The sequence below is a fragment of the Mustelus asterias genome, chromosome 16, assembly GCF_964213995.1.
Source record: "Mustelus asterias chromosome 16, sMusAst1.hap1.1, whole genome shotgun sequence".
In the NCBI taxonomy this organism is placed as follows: Eukaryota; Metazoa; Chordata; class Chondrichthyes; order Carcharhiniformes; family Triakidae; genus Mustelus; species Mustelus asterias.
Window position 1 is genome coordinate 49,229,477 of NC_135816.1, and position 20,608 is coordinate 49,250,084.

A 20,608-nucleotide genomic window follows, 5' to 3' on the forward strand; every position below is an offset into this window, starting at 1 on the left:
AAGTCTGTAGAATCTCGGGGAGGGTAGACGGGTCTCTCCTGCTAGCTGACGAGCTGATATGGATCTTCCCACCCTGAACTTAACCGAGACTGAGGTGAGAAGGCTGTGGGATACTCCCCTGCAACCACTCCGTCAAATTAAAGGCACACCTCACCTCCCAGATGCCACCAGAGAGGGCAGAGGATTCCACCCAGAGAGACAATATCTTTTTATCCACTATGGGCGGAATTCTCCCATGGCCCCCGTGGCAGGTTCAATGGCCGGCTGGGTTGGAGAGAGTGCGGCGGGAGGTGCAAATACTGCTCTCACACCAGCGTAAAATGACAATGGAATCTTCTGCCCCTGGCCGCAATGGCAGATCATAATTCCTGCCAGAGGCCAGTATGAAATCAACTTGTATTCTGCTAAAGGGATGCAGATGAAGGCCTGACCAGGATCGTCCCCTACCACCACCACCAACCTCCCCCACCCCACCCCACACCCAACTGTCTACACCACCAGTGGGAAATCACGCCAGTCCTGAACATGTTTGGATCGACATGGCATGAAAAATTCAGTACTTAGCTGAAGAAGACTGGTGACAGCCTTCAGAGTTCAGGATGGTAGCCTCCAGCAATTGTGGATCCTGGAACACATGGCAGTGGGTCATGGGAGCATCTATCAGGGAGATCTTCCAACCTCAGTGTACTCCTCAAGGTCCATCTCCTTTCTTCAATGGTCTATTTCCTTCCTTTGACAGTGGGTCGATAATGCCCAGATGACGCCCAGTTATGACGGTGTGGCATGAACCCTGCAAAACAGTGGGAAAGACCCAACTGCATAATTAATGAGGCCGGGGTCACACTTCACGGTGTGAATTCACATAACCTCCATAGAAAGAAACATTCCCTATCCAGCCCCCGGCACAGGACTTACAGCCGGATTGGAGAATTCCACCCTATGTTAGTGACCTGAAAAACTTTAACTAGAATTGTCAGACAAAAATACATGTTGACTGTCTTTCATCACTTCATACTTTCCCAATTACACAATTACTGGCTCTAATGATAAATTCCAGTAATTTCCCTTCAACGAATGTTGAAGGCCAATTTTATAGTCACCTAATTTCACTTTCCATCCCTTATTAATCATAGAGCGATATTTGCAGTTTTCTGGTCCAAAGATATATTTCCTAAATTTAGAAAGCGTTGAAAAATTGGACAATTGCATCGAAATTGCCCCACCGACTTCTTTTAATGTTCTGGGATGGAAACTACCATGCCCAGGAGACTTTACTATCTTAAGTTGATTAATTCTCCCATTAACATTTCTCGTACTTATATTAAATCCACTTCCTTAGCTCTGGCTCCTTTAAGTCTGCAACGGAATATATTGGCAATGGTTTGCTGTTTATGCTGGGAATAAGCAGATGATTAATATCGGATTGGAGGAAACAGTTTCCCGCATGTTCCCCATGCACAACCAGAAGAAGCAGAATTTGACACAGATTGCAGATCTTTCCTATGTCCAAAACACCGCCAACATGTTACATGCGGACTGCAAACTTCTTTAGATGATCACACTGTCTTGGTGAATTTGCAAGGACATCCAATCCACTAATCTGAAACGGCCCAGCAGTACATCGTGTCTGTGTATAATCCCTGAGAGTTGCAGTAACATTTCAACACCAATCCTCCGTTCTCCTAACTCTTTGCTCCTGCACTGAAGTTGGTGGGGGGGGGGGGGGGGGGGGGGGGGGGGCAGGGGGAGGGGGTGTGTGATGGGAATATGGATGGTTTTGCGGGGGGGCGGTCAGTCAGTAAGGTTGTGGTGTTAGATGGAGGAGTAGGTTCCTTTGGCGTAAAAGCTGTTACTTGTACATGTGTCTCAAGATCCCTTGCAGAGGTCTAGACTCACTGGCCAAACTGTGCTACAGCCTGACTCACCTGTCACTGCGACCTCTTTGAGCAGATTTTCGGAGTTCTCAAGTAATAATTCTGCTGGTTATGGCACAGTGAGAATGCCCCCATATCATAGCTGTATGTTCTATAACTCCTCCCTCTAATGGAAAGTTCACATGGAGCTACCAGCAGATGATGATTTTCAAACAGATACAGATGCTCGTGAGGACAGTGTAGAAGCTAGATAACACAAAGATCTGCCTGCAGCCTGAGCTCTACGCAACAGCATATTGTTCCGTGGAACAATGCTTGGCCTTCACTTCGATGAAAATACCCCAAAATATTTCTCCTGCCCATCTTCCCATGATCACATCCCAGTGGGGGAACATTTTTAAAAATTTGTTCATGGGATGTGGGCGTCTCTGGCTGGACCAGCATTTATTGCCCATCCCTGATGGCAGTTAAGAGTCAACCACATTACTGTGAATCTGGAGTCACCCATAGGCCAGACTAGGTAAGGACAACAGATTTCCTTCCCTCAAGGACATTAGTGACCCAGATGGGTTTTTACGACAATTGACAATGGTTTCATGGTCATCATTTAGACTTTTAATTCTAGATTTTTATTGAATTCAAATTTCACCATCTGCCATAGTGGGATTCGAACCCAGGTCCCCAGAGCAATTCCCTGGGTCTCTGGTTTACTCGTTGAGTGACAATATCACTATGCCACTGCCTCCCCACTGTAAACCAAATTTATAAACCTCCTAATGAAGATTTCACTTTTTGCAGCTTTTATTTTAACAAAAATTAAAGCCAATGCAGATTAAACATGAATTAACAGGGAAATGATAAAAAAGTAAATTTCACTTTAAATCATTGATACAACAAATCTACAGCTTACGCAACCACAAATACCCGCATCACTCCCCCACAGACATGTGGCACCACCTGCAGTTGAGAAGTTCTCCAACTCAGTCTTTAGCATACATTGGGATTTTATGGCCTCACTCGTCCCAAAACCATAAAATCTTGCCCGAGATCAATGGACCTGTCCATGCTCCGGTTCCCGTGGCAGGTGGGCCAGTAAAATTCAGGCCAAGATGTTTCACTTTCCCCCTCAATCAATTTAGCCCCTGAGTTCCATTCACTGGCAACCATATTCCTTTATAGAATCCCTACAGTATAGAAGGAGGCCATTCAGCCCATCGAGTCTGCATTGACCACATCCCACCTGAGCCCTATTTCCGTAACCCCACATATTTACCCTGCAAATCCCCCTGACACTTCAATTTAGTATGGCCAATCAACCTCAACCAGGGGGTTTGAGTTTAAGAGCCGTGGGGTTATGCTGCAACTGTACAGGACCTTGGTGAGACCACATTTGGAATATTGTGTGCAGTTCTGGTCACCTCACTACAATGTGGAGACACTGGAAAGAGTGCAAAGGAGATTTACCAGGATGCTGCCTGGTTTGGAGGGTAGGTCTTATGAGGAAAGGTTGAGGGAACTTGGGCTTTTCTCTTTGGAGCGGAGGAGGTTGAGAGGAGACTTGATAGAGGTTTATAAGATGATGAGGGGGATAGATAGAGTGAACGTTCAAAGACTATTTCCTCGGGCGAATGGAGCGGTAACTAGGGGGCATAACTATAGGGTTCATGGTGGGAGATATAGGAAGGATGTCCGAGGTAGGTTTTTTACTCAGAGAGTGGTTGGGGTGTGGAATGGACTGCCTGCAGGGATAGTGGAGTCAGAAACTTTAGGAACATTTAAGAAGCTATTGGATAAGCACATGGAGTACTTCGGGATGATAGGGAGGAAATAGCTTGATCTGGGTTTCAGACAAAGCTCGGCACAACATCGTGGGCTGAAGGGCCTGTTCTGTGCTGTACTGTTCTATGTTCTATGTTCTAACCTAACCCGCACATCTTTGGACTGTGGGAGGAAACTGGAGTACCCAGAGGAAACCCACGCAGACGCAGGGAGAATGTGCAAACTTCACACAGACAGTGACCCGAGGCCAGAATTGAACCTGGGTCCCTGGCACTGTGCCACCGTGCCGCCCCCATTCCATCGAGTTTCTCCAGAGACAGTCATCACCCGAACAGTGCATTCCTGCAGAATGTCTTTAGCTCGCTTTATGACAGTCTTTATGGCACAGATTCTCCAGAATATTTATTTCATATTCAGTTTGAAGGTGAGAGGAGGGAGCTCTAAGACTAGTACTTTAAACTTCAATAAGGGCATAAGGGCAAGCTAGCAAAAGTGAACTGGCGATTTAGGTTAAGGAATAGGTGAATAGAGATGAGTGACAGGTATTTAAGGGAATATTTAAGAATACAGAGTGTAGATACATTAAAATTAGAAGGCAAGTTTCCAAGGGAAAGAACCTCCATCCATGATTAACTAAAAAAAGTTAAATATAGGTGGGGATTCTCCGGCTGTTGAAGCCGGCAGGATTCTCCGGTCCCGCCGGCAGCACACCCCGCCATTCACAGTGGCAGGACAAGAGAATCCCGCTGCTAGCAAACAACGTACCACTTCCCTCCGGTGGAAAGCACATGGTTGGGAGGCTGGAGAATCTCGCCCATTGTATCAAACTTAAAGAAATAACAAAATTGCGCAAAAATGGGCCGTAGATCAGAAGAACAAAGACAACACACAAAAAAAGCAAAGATAACTAAAAGATTAATAAGGAAGAAAAAAATAGAGCACAAAATAAAGATAGCTAGAAATATAATGACATATAGTAATGGCTTCTATAGCCATTTAAAAAAGTAAAGAGTTCACAAAGTGAGCATTGGTCCTATAGAAAGTGAGTCTGGGGAATTAATAGTGGAAAATAAGGAGGTGGCAGAAGAACTGAACAGATATTCTGCATCAGTCGTCACTATAGATTATACAAATAACATTCCAGAAATAGCGGTAAATCAGGAAATGGGAGGAATGCAAGAAATTACAATCTTTACGGATGTGGCCATCGCTGGTGCTGTAATGGAAGGAGTTCCAGGCTTTTGATCCAGAGACAGTGAAGGAATGGCGATATATTTCCAAGTCAGGATGGTGAGTGACTTTTAGGAGAATTTCCAGGTAGTGATTTTCCTAGGTGTTTGTTGCTTCTGTCATTCTAGGTGGTAGAGGTTGTGGGTTTGGAGGGTGCTGCCTAAGGAGTCTTGGTGAGCTCCTTCAGTTGCATATTGTAGATGGAGCACACTGCTTTTGGTAACATCGAGAAATTTTGGTCTGGGAGGGCTTTGCTGTTAACCCACTAAGAGTTTTAACAACACCAGGTTAAAGTCCAACAGGTTTATTTGGTAGCAAATGGCATTAGCTTTCGGAGTGCTGCTCCTTCATCAGATGGAGTGGATATCTGCTCATAAACAAGGCATACAGAGACACAAACTCAAGTTTGTGTTTGTGTCTCTTGAGTTTGTGTCTCTGTATGCCTTGCAGCGCTCCAAAAGCTAATGGCATTTGCTACCAAATAAACCTGTTGGACTTTAACCTGGTGTTGTTAAAACTCTTACTGTGTTTACCCCAGTCCAACGCCGGCATCTCCACATCTTTGCTGTTAACCACCAGGGCAATCTGGTCCAGTTGTGTTACTGACACCAGGGCATTCATTTGTTGAGGATCTGGTAGTGAGTGCACAACCTGTTCAATGCCCATTTCATGACTTTGCCTTCTTTAGCCTTGCAGTTTAGCAATCCTGCAGATCGGCCAATGAACAGGCTGCAGGAAATCTGTGACTGAAACCACAACTGGTTCAGTCTCCTGGTTTGAAGATGAAGGAGATGAAACACCCTATAGATTGCTTCGTGGTATTGTCACTGCACTAGTAATCCAAAGACCCAAGGTAATGCTCTGGGGACCCGGATTCGAATCCCACCACAGCAGGTGGTGGAATTTGAATTCAATAAAAATCTGGAATTCAAAGTCTAATGACAACCATGAAACCATTGTTGATTGTCATAAAAACCCATCTGGTTCACTCATGTCCTTTAGGGAAGGAACTCTGCTATCCTTACCTGGTCTGGCCTACATTCGACTCCAGTCCCACAGCAATGTGATTGACTCTTAAATGCCCTCGGGGATAGGCAATAAATGCTGACCCAACCAGAGGCACCGTCATCCAATGAACAATAAAAAAAACAGAAGGCTCAGCTACAGTCTCTATTGAGATGACTTCGCAATCCATTATTGACTCTAACATGTAAATCTCATACGCCAGAACTTCAAACTAGTTGGTAAGATCCCTCTTACATTGCCTGCAATATACCACAATAGTTCTCTAACAGACTGTCCAATAGATTCAAAAATGGCTGTTCCACAGAAAATATTTTTCTTTTGAATTATGTTCCCATAAGCCTGCAGCTCTATACTGTTCATCAGGACAACAACCCAGATTTGCCTCTATAGTAAACCAAGGCTGTCCTTTCCACTTGCACCTTGTGTCTATTCACTTGGGCTAAGTGATTTACCTTGTGGCTGTGTTATACCACTTCAACCCACTGTCTGTACCACTCAGGTATGATTGTCTGTCCTGGTGCTTGGGAAGGTATGAGAAAGCGATGGTAAATCTGTGAAATTATGGATCCCTCCCCATCTGTAGCAACCCAAGTCCTGAAAAGGACATAGAAAAAGAGATCTCTAATCACCTCAGTGGTTGTCTAATCCAGTATAATTTTTGTTTTGTCAGGCAGCTATCCAATACTTACAACTGAGTCTGCCACATGATATATCAGCATTGAAATTCAATGGGGCTACACTAGTTTTGGTTCAATATTGCAGGCAGAGTGTATCTCATATCTGTTGGGGCTGCCCAGAGATTCACTAGGGTGCCTGAAATTGGAGCCATGGCGAATGTTGTTGTGGCCCAATGCATGTATCAGGTTTGATTTCTGATGAATTTATCATTTAAAATGATTGCAGCATGAGCAGTTAGCTCCTTCAGGCTTTCAGCAATCAAAAGAGCAGCCCTTAAAAGGATGTCACCCAAAAGATGTTTACTTATGTTATTATGAAACCAGGGGAGCATTAAAATGACTCAGTACGTGGCGCCCTGCCCCCCCCCCCCCCCCCCAGTTGCTGGCGAGCAGCCTCTGAAAACACAAGTGGTTCCTGTACATCACCAATGCTACCCCACTGAGACCAGAGAACTAATTGCTTTAGTCCTGCTGCTGATTCATGAGGTACATGTGGCTTGTGCAGTAATGGTATTGAATATTGAATTCATGCACAGTCTGATTTCCAGGCCACAGTCCCTGATTTTCTGCAACCAAACAGGTGTCAGTACATTTGCGAACAGAGGCAGAAAAGGCAAGAAAATATTTAGAACAAAAAATATTCCAATTTTTAAAATATGATCACAGTAAACCAGAAGTTTTATTGATGCAAGGATCCCTTTTGCTTTTCATTTAGTAACTTCAATCTGCAGTCTATGTCTGACACCTATCTACACATCCTAGCATTCCCTGTAGTTTTAATGAACTTGGAAGCATATATTTTCAAAGCACATAGTGAGATGTTTTAACACAGAATTTTTGCTGGTTCCCTTGCATAAATCTGGTGCCCATGGAAGGATTTCCACCAGCTCCCCACAATCCAGCCTCGCTTCTGTGATTTTCCATTGGCACTACTGAACATGCCTAACCTAATATGGGCAGGAAACTCAAATAAAATGCTACTTACTGGAAAATGTCATATAACAGGCAGGAATAAAAATAGCTCACTATCCAAAAAACATCTCTGATTGGATTTTACAGATTTTAATTAACTCCAAATTTCCATGAAACAGAAAATTCCAGATTTTGTTCTTGCCCTCATGTTGCACTGCCTACCTAACTAACTCATTTAATATGTTACTTTAGCCATCATGGTATAATTCATCTTACTCTCAATCACCTCAGGATTCACCTCTTCAAATATTTATCTCTCGAACAAACAAACATCATAGCTCCACCATTTCCCTCCACCACTTTTAGATAATCCCCTTCTCATAACGCTTCCCCCCCAACCCATCTTTCTCTAGCATTTCTCCTTTTATTGACTTATTTGTTCCTTTTGATGTTCATGATTTTTTCTTCATATGCCTACATGACTTTCCTTATCCCATTCTTAATCTTGTTTCATATCATCTTAATTCCATCAGTCTCTTCTTCAAGAACAGTCTTTATAGGCCCTTGTCTTCAATGCTACAGTATCCTGCAACTATCAGCAGATTTTGTTTACTGCTCTATCCTTATTCTACAACTTTACCATCTCTCTTTTGAAATACATCTATAGTCCTTGTGCCAATTCCTCCTTTTGTGACACATCAGCTTGCTTGCTCCTCATTTACTTACATCTTAAAATCAAGTTCTTGTTACCAGAGAAACGTGTGTGTTTGATGTCTGCAAAGAACAGGGAAATAGAAAGTGTATCTCCAATATCAGGGATACCTATATGAGGAGCTACCACACACCTGGTGAGAAAGCACTCTGCTCAAGTAATGTGAGATGTTGAGATTTGTGAGACAATTCGGATTAGTGGGTGAAGATCCAGACAAATGTAATGACATCCAGCAGCATTTTTACACCCTTCCACGTCTTTTTAAACCCAAGCAGGTTACACTCACCTTCCTTATGGGGAAGCAATGGCCTAGTGGAATTATCGCTAGACAATTATTCCTGAAACTGAGCTAATGTTCTGGGGATCCGGGTTCAAATCCCGTCACGGCAGATGGTGGAATTTGAATTCAATAAAAAAACATCTGGAACTAAGAATCTACTTGGAATCATTGTCGATTGTCAGAAAAAACCCATCTTGTTCACTAATGTCCTTTAGGGAAGGAAATCTGCCATCCTTCCCTGGTCTGGCTTATATGTGACTCCAGAGCTACAGCAATGTGGTTGACTCTCAACTGCCCTCCAAGGGCAAGTAGGGATGGGCAATAAATGCTGGCCAGCCAGCGACGCTCATGTCCCACAAATGAATGAAAGAAAATCCAGCACTGCCTGTATTTCAGAAAGTAATTAATAGGTTGTAAAGTACGTTGGGGTGCTCTGAAATAAATCAGTGTTGGAAATGTGTAATGCAGTTTAACAAAATCATGTGGTATTAAATAGATGAATAACTTATAACAGTGTTTAATTTTCCAATAAGCCACCAAGTGATAAGGTGCTACATTGATGCAAGTTCTTTCTATCTGCAAATATTAATTACAAATCTAGTTTGACAAATCTTAAACTAAATTTCCTCTTTATTAGCAGTATATAATTAGTTATATGTTGATAATAAGTAAGAGTAAACAGAGATAGTTAATATACAACCACTGCCAATTATTATTGAGGAATGCAAATATTACTGTGATTAGATGTCGTTATCTTCTTCACAGTGCATTTTTATTCTGTTTTTTCCTTATACTTTCAAAGTTAAAACCGGCTTCACTCACAGATACTGTACTCCATGAATTGCTGTATAAATATTTATGGCATTGTATTCAGTCCCAAGTACAAGGCATCTGGGGTGAGACCTATTGGTTTTTATGTTTCAAAACTAGTCAATTACGTAACTATTTGGCTTTAAGCTAGTCAATTACGTAACTATTTGGATTTATGACAAAAGAAGTGGTTCTTGATTATGACATGTTTTGCTCTGTAAATGATGCATTATGAACAAAAATGTCTGAATTTTCAACTATCCCATTCTACGTCAGATAGGCTGATGGCCAAAACAGTTAGAAAACTGGGGGACGAGGCCTATAACCACCTGTCTACTCTGACTTCAATTTTCCTTCCCCCCATTGCCCAGAAGGTTACCAGTGGCCCTTCTACCAACCCTTATGTACAAAAGCCACTAAGCCCTTGTTATTATCCATTTATGCTCATTTATGTTTCTGTCCCAGAGTGACTGTCAAAGAGTTGTGGCAATCTCTGCAGTACTAATGGCATGTCCCTCAGTCACTTAGAGGAGTGAGGGGACTTGCAATGGCCTGCTCTCCAAAAAGAAACTTAGCTGCTGAAGGCCAGTATTCAGCCAGCGACCTTCTGCAAAAGCACTGTTACAGTTTTCAAAGTACTTTTTTACCTCCTTCAGAGATGATCCTTTCTCTTCTGTCCTGCAGTGGAAATCCTGCTCTCGCACCATAACATCTTTGTGTTTCATTAGAGTGAGTGTCTTCCTGCTGGCAGGATCCTGATAAGGAGCCCATCTTGCATTACTAATGAATCTTAGCCCAAGATCTGGGCCAGTGTCAGAAAAATGGGCAGAAATCATTCCCCACATCTCCTCCAGAAGGAGTTTTGCAGTTAAGTCATAAACGGATTTGGTTGGACACTGCTGACATCCTAGGAACTAGTCCCTGAAATTGCAGACACACTTTGTGCCTCTAAGTAAATATAAGATCAGTAAGTTTATTTAATTTTGAAATGTTTATTTCTGACGTATTTTCTTGTTCCTGATGAAACTTCAAAGTGCTCAATGCTTTAAATTTCCAGTTTACTAGTTTTTCTTAGAAAACTCCCACTTCTTATCACGTGGCTCCACACAAGTATGGCATAGATGATTCACATATCTTATTTAACATGATAATGAAGATGGAAGTGACTTTAAAGAACCCTCATCAGGCATAAGTTGAGCACTTAGTTTTATCTTATATTTGGAAATGTTTTATTTTTTTTGTTTCAAATGCTGCAACTAATTTGACAGCTGCCTTTATGCCGCGTTATGCTACAGATGCTACATAAATGCTTCTTTGTGCTCTTCCCATGTATGCCAAGAAATGTTTTGAAGAAGAATCTTACTATATTTTAAATGTTTACTCTACTTCTCTACTTCTCTCTCCACAGATGCTACCAGGCCGGCTCCATTTTCTAGCACTGTCTGTTTTTATCTGAGATTTACAGAATCCACAGTATTTTGCTTTTATTTTTTGAGTTGGGCTGTGGCTTCCTGGCTTTTCAGTGTAGGATTTGGGGGTAACCCAAAGATGTGCTCGGGAATCCCTCTTGGAAATTCCCAAGAAAGGGTTTACCCAAGAATTGTCCAGAAGGGCTAATTTCCCCTGGCCAATTGCGCTGTGCTGGGAACCATCCGACAAAGTGATTTAAGTCACCAACTTTTGATGGTTCTTCCAATTTTACACTGACAGTTATTCTGAAAAAGTTAGGAGAAAAAGTACTTCTAACTTCAGAGTAACTATTTTAAACACTCAATGACCCCCACGCCCCCGCCATCCCACCAACCAAATAATCCACCACACACATTTGCCACCCGCATTGGATTTCCTCACCCCCCCCAACACCTGACACCCCACCTGACCTGACATCCGACACCCTCATCCCTGACAACTCCCCTGACCCGACACACTTGTAGATGTGATTAATTCGATTAACTATTGACTGGTTTCCCATGTTCTACCCTCTGTAAGCTTGAAGCCATTCAAAATTCTGCTGCTCTTGTCTTAACGCTCACCAAGTACCGTTCAGGTATTACCTCTGTGCTCACTACATTTGCTACTGGTCAAGTCAACCTCAACTTTAAAGCTGTTATCCTCATTTTCAAATTGCTTCATGGTTTTGTATCTATTTCTGTAATCTCCTTCAGCATTACCATCACTCTAGAATTCTATGCTGCGTGAATTCTGGCCTATTCAGTATTCTTGATTTTAATCACTCTACCACTGATGGTCATGGCTTCAACTTCCTGGGCTCTGGAATTCCCTTCTTGTATCTATCTGTAGTTCAAGTCGCCCCTTAAAACTTTCCTTATTGACCAAGTTTCTGATCATCTGGCTTGATATCTGCTAGTGTGTCTCGATGTCAAATTTTGTTCCATAATTCCCCCGTGAGGTATTTTGGGACATTGTACTAAAGTAAAAGTGCAAAGTTAATGCAAGCTGTTGTTGTTAATGATCCTCTAATGTCCCTTTTAAATTGGCAGGCTTAATGATGACTAGAGATTGAGTCTGAAGTATAGAGAAAAATAGGACTGCCTCACAATGTCCTCGTTAAGAAGGGCCAAAATCTTATGGCCATTCATGCCAGCAGGATTTTCCCATCCTGCAGCTCTGAACAGAGATTTGGCTGGATGCCAAATTCTCCCACCTCGCGGCAGTGGGAGCATGGCATGAACAGCCAGAAAGATCACGCCCAAGGAAGATCAACGTCAATAGAAACTCTTGCATGTTTTGCTGGTGGAGAACTAGAAATAAAAGGTAGTGGGGGATTGGAACAAGTAGGGAGTCTAGGGTGGGATTTTACGGCCTCGCTTGAACGAGACCAGAAGTTCCCGCCTGAGGTCAACGGACATTTCTGTTGTCCACCTCTCGTCCATTCTGATCCCGTGGCAGACGGAGTGGTAGAATTCCGGTGAATGAGTGCAGTACAAGACTCATTTTCTTCATTGTCCACTTGCCAGTTAACATCAACAGAACTGTTTCTGCCAAGTGCAGTTCCTACCTTAAATAGTGGTGCCAAATTCATAGTTCGTAAACACTGCTGAACTAATCACCCCCCAATATATCATATTTCTCTTTCATGTTTTGTTTAATTAAATGGCCGGTCTTAGAACTGATAAAACTAACTTCACACTGAAAAGTGGATCTTATCAAGAATGTGCCCAGGCAGGAGGTAAGTGCTCTACCTCCAGCAATATTAAACTAATAAGCACCTTGTACTGACCTATAAAGGGAAGAAAAAAAAGTCCGCATGCGATGTTAAGCTACTCTGTTTATTTTGTTCACTATTTAGACAATCATTGCTTTTACACAATCCGCTCCACCTTCCCATGCCGAAATGTCTAACTTTAGCATTCTGCTTGTTTCCTTATGCGGATGTTGATTTTCCTTTGCCTGAAGAAGAATGACAATATTCAGTGTAAGTTAGTGATCGCAGATCTCTATTACTTTACATTACTGACAAATTAGACAGACTACTGAGCACAAATGTTATTGGTGTAGAAGTGAGCACTTAGGAGAATTCCTAAAGTAAAGGAAGAAAAGCAAAGTTTAAGGTGAAGCTGGCAGACATTCTGGGTGAACATTTGTACCATGTTGATATATTCCCACATGTAAAGTCATCACAAAGCCATTACTCACCACCATAGCCTTGGAATGTTCTGAACCAGCTGTTTTATTTCCCCTGGTCTAGAAACATGCTCAATACATTCAGTATTTAATAGTGTCATTATTGTGACAGCAACAATTTCATTGATCATAATTGGACTCTACAGTTTTAAGTTCCATACTTTCTAATTATTCACTGAGACAGAATAGCAATTAACCTTAATCTTCAGAACATTCCCATATAAATAATGGTTCTGAATTTCCTCAGACTTTCTGCCACTGCAGAGATGTATCTTTATTTCCTCAAGGATCATGGACTATGGCATAGTGGCACAACGGTTAGCACTGCTGCCTCACAGCTCTAGAGACCTGGGTTCAATTCCCGACTTGGGTCACTGTCTGTGTGGAGTTTGCACATTCTCCCCGTGTCTGCGTGGGTTTCCTCCCACAGCCCAAAGATGTGAGGGTTAGGTGCATTGGCCATGCTAAATTGCCCCTTAGTGTCTTGGGATGTGTAGATTAGAGGGATTAGCAGGGTAAATATGTGGGGTTACGGGGATAGGGCCTAGGTGGATTGTTCTTGGTGCAGACTCAATGGGCCGAATGGCCTCCTTCTGCACTGTAGGGATTCTATGCGGTGTTCCGCTGCACTTGCAGCGTGCAAAATGCAGTGGTTCAGCAGCATAGGAACACAAGGCCATTCAGCCCCTCAAGCCTGCAGTGTCAGTGAAATTAGATCATAACTGATTTGGGTCTCACCGCCATTTAGCTATAGTAGATCCTAACTCTTGCTACCCTGACTTAACAAAAATCTTACCATCTGTCTTGGGGGCTCCTATTATTTCAACGCTAAGTTTTAGATTCTTACTAGCTGCTGTGTGAAGGTCAGAAGATCTGTGACCATTCAGGCCCAATGCCTCTGTAGTTGAGAATTCTGATTAATTCTAAATACACAGCATGAGGATAATAAGCAGCTAATGTTTTAATATGTGGTTTGAGAATAATACAAAATATTTAAGTAACATATTAATAATGTCTCTAAGAAATGAATTTGTAACATGCCAGTAAAATAAAAGATGTATTCATGAAAGATACCAACACACGTCAGGCACAAATTGAGTAATAAAATAAATTACCCATGCATTATCCAGGCCAGGGGATAGTGTCAAATGATAAAGGTTCCTTCATTTGGTTTTAGAATTGATTTAAACTGGTTAGAGAAATGCTGAATCTTAAGAAGCCATTTTGGGAACGAACTTCCGTAAAACGGACAGACGAATGATCAATATTTTAAGTGTCTTGGGTGTATTTTGAAATAATTGAGATAACCAAACTGTTTAATTGACCAAGTTTCTGATATGAAAATGAAGATCTGTGGAGAAAGCTCAGTGGTGCTGTTGAGTCATTGAGCCTATCTTGGATTCCCCCCTTCGGCCGAAGTCTTCGTTTGTCTATTGTATGTTTTTCGTTTTTGAGTTTACTTATCAAAGTTGCTTTTTAGAACTTTCTAAAGTAATCCGGCCACCAAAATAGAATTCTCCACTCCAGCCTCAATAATGCATTTTTTTTCTAAATTTGTCAACTTTAATGGGCTACAGATTTATATTTATATTTAACATTTCCCTGTATTTGCAAAGGACTTGCAAAGAAATCTGGTGCTGTTCTTCTGAAAAGTAAATCTTTATTGTAATGAGGGGATTTCGTTATCTTTGGTACTACTTTCAATTAAAAGATCCAGAAGTTTTATTGAGTAAGTTTTGGGGAGTTTTTTTTATATTTGTCACAGAAAAACAATTCTCTGCTATTTAGGATGTCTCAGTTTAACTAAGTGTACTTTGTGTAATCAGTTTCTAATTACAATATATGGTAGCAATAGCTGAACAAACAAACATAGTTTGGGTTTAGGTGATTCATATTTCTATACTTTAACCTAATGTGAAAGAAATAGTTCACTCACTTGATTTCAATACACATCAAACACTCATTTGAGTACGTGTTGCCATCTGTGCCACAGACCGGGGCATAATTCCTCACACATGCTGGCAATATATATTTATCACAGGCAGGCTACAAGAGATTAAAAATTTAACAATTCAATTCTAAGCCACAAATCCAGTAAAATCCATTTTAGATGTTGGACAACAAATCAAATTTTGACCTTACCTGCTCAGTTTCTTCACTAATATTAATGGTTTTGGACATATCTGAAAAATACAAAGATTTCATAGAGAACGTAATAACTTAATCCATCTTGTAGTGTGTGGAAAAGTTACATCAATTGATGTTCTGCAGAGATGTAACTAAAAGCAAATGGAACAACCAATACATTTTCTAACACATTAAAAAGTGTTGTGACCAAAATTATATTCTGTATTGTTGGATATTTTAAAATGCAAGTTGAACACAAAGCATCGTAAATAACATGCTTAGCTGGACCCTTGATCTGGAAGTTATTATTTTCTACGTTTCATCTGAAGATCTCATAATGGCTGAAGTTGTAAGTCTCATAGAACATGAGGTAAATGAACTTGCATTAAAAATTGCAAATAAAAATATGCACAATAAATGGAGTTTGTCTGATATCTTTACAAATATGGAGATTGAATGCATTTTTGCTACACAAAACCACAGTACTACTATGCAGGAACCTGCAATGAGCTAAATTCCAAAATATTAAAAATAATAATAACTGATTTAATTTGCAGAATTACTTTTAGGTGTTATGTTTGCCACCTCAGTTGGTTGCAACACAAGTTAGTTTTTTGTTTTACATTTCTTCTATATTCAGGATTTTCTGACATCAAAGCAATTATGAATGTGTCCAACGTTTGATATAATGCCCCATTAATTAAAATTATTTTAAATCCTTTACTCCTTTTAAAGAATATGGTGAACTGCATCAGTGCGAATTGTACTCACCTGCACAAATTAATGCCACAAGGGCAGCAATCAGGAAAGACATTGTTCTCTTCATCTTGAAGTTTCTGGGGTTGCTTTAAACCACTTGGTGCCAGCAGTAGTTATATCTTTATTTGATCCTAGTCATTATGTTTGTGACATCACTAGCACATGATGAAAGATAAGTCATTGCACAACCTGCTACCTGCAACAGTTGTATCATTGTTTTCCGATGTTACCTATCATTTTCAATACTGCTTACTAAATGTTGTGCTTGCCTTAAGTTTGATTAAGTGGTGATCATGAAGTGAGTCATTCCTAATCCAAGTCCATTAACCAGCAATGTTTTTAGGCCAGGTACTGATAATTGTCAGAACATTCATAAAAAATGTTGGGCAAGAATTTGCATTAGCACTGAATATTTACTTAAACAGCTTATAACTATCAAGTTTGATTACTAAGGGATGGGATAGAATTTCTCATTCCAGAGACTAAGTGCAATGGCATGTGGGAAAGTTGGTATGAATCCCATTGGGTAGCAGAGTGGAGTTTTCACCCAATTTTCCACTTTTCAGCTCTTTAATTATGTCTCAATGAGGACCTTGTCAAAACTTGTGGTGGAGCGGGCAGGGATTTGTCAACCTCATGGAGTTGAAGGTCCTGGTGCGATATTTAAACAGCACCCACACAGAAATTCATTCACTACAGGCCAGGTGTAGCCTGAACACCTGCATTATCATGGCAACCAAATGTAAAAAAAACCTTGGCTGCACTGTCCCGTGAGGCCAGGCCATCCCACCTTTCCATACCGGCCTGGGAGGAGGTCACGAGGGAGATCAACACTCATGTCCAACAGAAAAGGACCACCTTGCAATGAAGGAAACAAATGAGTTATCTGCTCCACAAGGATTGGTGAAACTTCTACTCACTCCAAGCTCACATTCTCATAAGGCCAACAGGCAGACGAAGGGTTAGAATTGACAAGGATGTCATATCAGCACTGCATGTCTGCCAGCCTCTTTAAGGTCCCCACTTCATGTGAGTACTTGCACAGACAGCAGGCAGGATTTTACGGCTTTGCTCGTCCTGAAACCGGAAAATCCCGCCCAAGGTCAAAGAACCTTCCCATTGTCCGCACCTCGCCCACTCCGATTCCTGTGGCAGGTGGGGCGGTAAAATTCTGGCCAGCATCTTCATCTCTTACTGGGGGGGAGCTCAACAAAAACAATAGGCGTGCATGCGTCTGAAGTGCTCTTTCCTCCGTAGTGTTCAGAGTGAAACCACCTGCCTTATTACAGTACAAGATCGCCCACAACTGGAAGGAGAGACCAAACACCAAAATGAGGGTAGTCTCCTCCCACAAAGAACAAGCAGCAGAACTTGCTGGAGAGATTAGGGGTTGCTTCTATGCAGAAGGTGATATTGGATTCCCACAATAAGCCAATCGATCCAGTAAATATTGACAACGTGGGGAGAATGATTGCAAGTGACCTATTATGTTGGAGCCTCTCGAGGCAACCAATAATTCTCTATTCTCTCTATTCCAACCACCAGCAAGCATCTCAGCCCCAGCTCCCAAAGCATCTCAGATGGAACGGTAGAGGAAGCATCCAAGGAAGACATGTCACCGTGTTCACCTGCACCCTCCACCAGCACCTTGGTGAGTTCTAGTTCTATAGTAGGCTCAGTGCCACAATCTGGTGATCATCTCATGAGACATGTCCACAGCAGACTAAGCCAAGGTCTCTGAGGCTCAGAGGATTGCTGGAGACTAGGCCCCTGCTGTGTCCCATTCTGATGATGAGCCTCTCTAATCAGCCCTGAGAGAAATGTTGAAGATGCAAAGATAGCTGCACAATGACAGGGGTCAGAGTTGTCAGAGGCCATCACCAGACTGAAATGAAGAATGAAGGAGTCTGTCCACATTCTATCTGATGTTGTGACTCCAGCATGCAAGTGCCTCAGAGTCTCCATGGGCATGGTGGCAGCCACCTTGGAGACTCAGGTTAAGCAGTTTCTGCCGGATTTGTGCTCAGATCTAAACTGCATCACTCTAGCTACTGGTGTATTCCAACATGGCTAGATGAGATGAGCCAGAGCACTGTAACCTCCCTCCACATATACCTTATCTGCAAGGAGCCAGGGAGAAGCTCTTGGGTACTCAAATTTGGGAGGAGCAGCAGCCAAACACCATCGAGGCATCCACTCAGGAGATACTACAAGAGTGTCCTGCTGCTCCAACTGCCTCTAGCCCTATGAGCTCCGGCAGATCAGGCCGAGGAGGCTGCACCTGCTCAGAGCAGGAGACCCTTACGTTTCCAGGCCACGGGCCTCCAGAATCACCCAAAGTCACCTCCACCAATAGGGCATAGGTCAGCAGGATGTCTTCACCACTGCTGCAATTGTGGGGGCTACACATTGATAGTGATGGAGTTAGGAAAATTAAGAAGTTTTGAATGGACAATGGTGGCACAAGTGTTCATGCATTGCATATATTCTGCACTATTGTAAAAATATTTGAATTTATCCCTCTCCAAGTCTCAGGTATTGAATGGCTAATCAATGTGATGTGAGGTCTCACTTTCATTCAAAAGTCTAAAATAGAGCACCCCATTTTTTTTTCATCAGGTTCCTCAGTTCATTAAGTCTCACTCAATCTCATTACGGTGAACTGCCTTCTGCAACATGAACAAAGCTTTTCCCATATGAAAATGATGGCTGGACAATACACATGCGACCTTTGTAGATCAGGCAGGCACATTATGTGGCATCATGAGATTGATCATCAAGGTTAATGATTATCCTAATGCTGTCCCACAGAAGTCTATAGATTGGAGATGTTTAAAGTATTTGTCACAACCAAAGTTGGAGTCTTTTCGTCCGAGTGCAATTTGAAATGGCGTTCATTTTATGACTGTAAGGTTTTGGGAAAAGTAATATTCATCATCAAGCACCTTTCGTACCTTCCGGCAGTGTTATTTCATCTCCACGTTTAAGGCTGAATGTTATTCATTTATTATTTCCCTATGCATGTTGCTGAGCAATGGGAGTTGGCTCCACTCTGTGATGTTGCAATCCCAGTTGATGTTTTAAGTGGATGGGAAGATCCCAGAAAGGAACCCTGCATCAAAAGACTATAACTTTTATACTTTGTTAGAAAATGTGAAGGAACAGAGCCACAGGACCACTAATTTGTTTTAACAATGAGGAAAAAAAAACAATTATTAAACATGAAAAGTTTGATTGGGGGCAAATTTTCCCATTCCGCCCGCCACGGGAATCATAGTGAACGAGGGGCGGACCATGGAAAGAGTCTGTTGACCTTGGGTGGGATTTTTCAGTTTCCAGTGAGTGCAGCCGGAAAATCCTAACCTATGATACAATGACTCTTTACTCCTCCTTATCTTCACAAACATACATAGACTTTAAGGTTATCATGGGTTATACAGTACATCTTAACCTATATTGGTGTCAGTAACACACAGTCCCTTTAAACACCAAGGCTGGCTGTGGTCAGACACACATTCCACTCTGAACCCAGGTGAATTTCTGTGGAATTCTCTTCAATGTTTTATCAGATGATTTTTAGACTATGAGCCATTTTGTCTCACTGAACTCTGGCTTCCAGATCATTTATTTCAAATTCTGCTTTCAAATCTTCTTTTAAGCAATGCTTTCCTTCATCCATTAGTATTAAAACAAATCCACTCCAAGATGTTTAAACTATTCTCTCAAACAAACCTTCCATCCCACTTTTAACAAGAAATCCAGCATCCAGATTTTACATCTTCCCCTCGGGATTTCTTTGTCTTGACTGTTGCATAAACTATTGTTTTAACTATTGATTCTCAAACTGTATTAAGATGGCATCAAACTTTTGATTTACCTCTGAAGTCTGCTTTCCCACTTTAAATCTGGCTACTGCAGCAGTTTCTTTAACTCAGGACACCTTATCTGTTTTTCCCTTGAATCTTCCTGAACAGTATCTTTAAAGTTTTAAAAGTTTATTTATTAATCACAAGTAAGGCCTACATTAACACTGCAATGAAGTTACTGTGAAATTCCCCTAGTTGCCACAGTCCAGCACCTGTTCGGGTCAATGCACCTAACCAAACTTTCAGAATGTGGGAAGAAACCGGAGCACCCGGAGGAAACCCACACAGACACGGGGAGAACATGCAAACTCCACACAAACAGTGACCCAAGCCAGGAATCGAACCCGGGTCCCTGGCACTGAGAAGCAGCAGTGCTAACCACTATGCTGCCCTGTTCCATCTTGTTCCATTTATTGGTCTCTATTCCCTTAACTTCAATCTTCCGAAGACATTCTTTCTGTCCCAAATCCCTAGTTGTCTGCGCTATATCTGGGTCTTTGAGAAGTCCATCTCTTTGCAGTCCCTTTGTCCTGCCCAGCTTTCTTCTGGTAGAGTTGAGAGATATTCACTCCCCAGTGTCCTATCTTCAACTGCAAATGAATTCAGCTAAAACTAAACTCAAAAGCTTTCCTTCCTTAAAAGGGCCTCCATTTATTAAGCAACTCCCTTATTTTTCTCTTTCCTTTTATTTATTCTTCAAACCGTAACTTCTCTAAAAACAATAGAAGCACAACTTTAATTGAAACCAAAACCCCCAACCACACAAACACCTTTGTCCAGCAGGAATCTAAATATAGGTTTACCCTTCCTTACACAAAAGCACTACGTTAAACCTACTTAAAACTATACCAATACAAATATAAATCCCTTAAAACCACATTTGTTTTCCTAGCCCGTGAGATATGAATTGT

General features: G+C 41.7%; 1 protein-coding gene across 1 annotated transcript; it reads right to left on the bottom strand.

Annotated features, from left to right (window-relative positions):
- Window positions 1-12,665: 12,665 nt before the first annotated feature.
- Window positions 12,666-15,898, bottom strand: LOC144505493 (trypsin inhibitor ClTI-1-like). The gene is made up of 4 exons (XM_078231614.1): window positions 15,844-15,898; window positions 15,088-15,128; window positions 14,882-14,991; window positions 12,666-12,711 (listed from the first exon to the last, which is right to left on the bottom strand). Exons 1-4 carry the CDS (start codon window positions 15,896-15,898, stop codon window positions 12,666-12,668), a joined length of 252 nt encoding a protein of 83 aa, XP_078087740.1.
- Window positions 15,899-20,608: the final 4,710 nt, after the last annotated feature.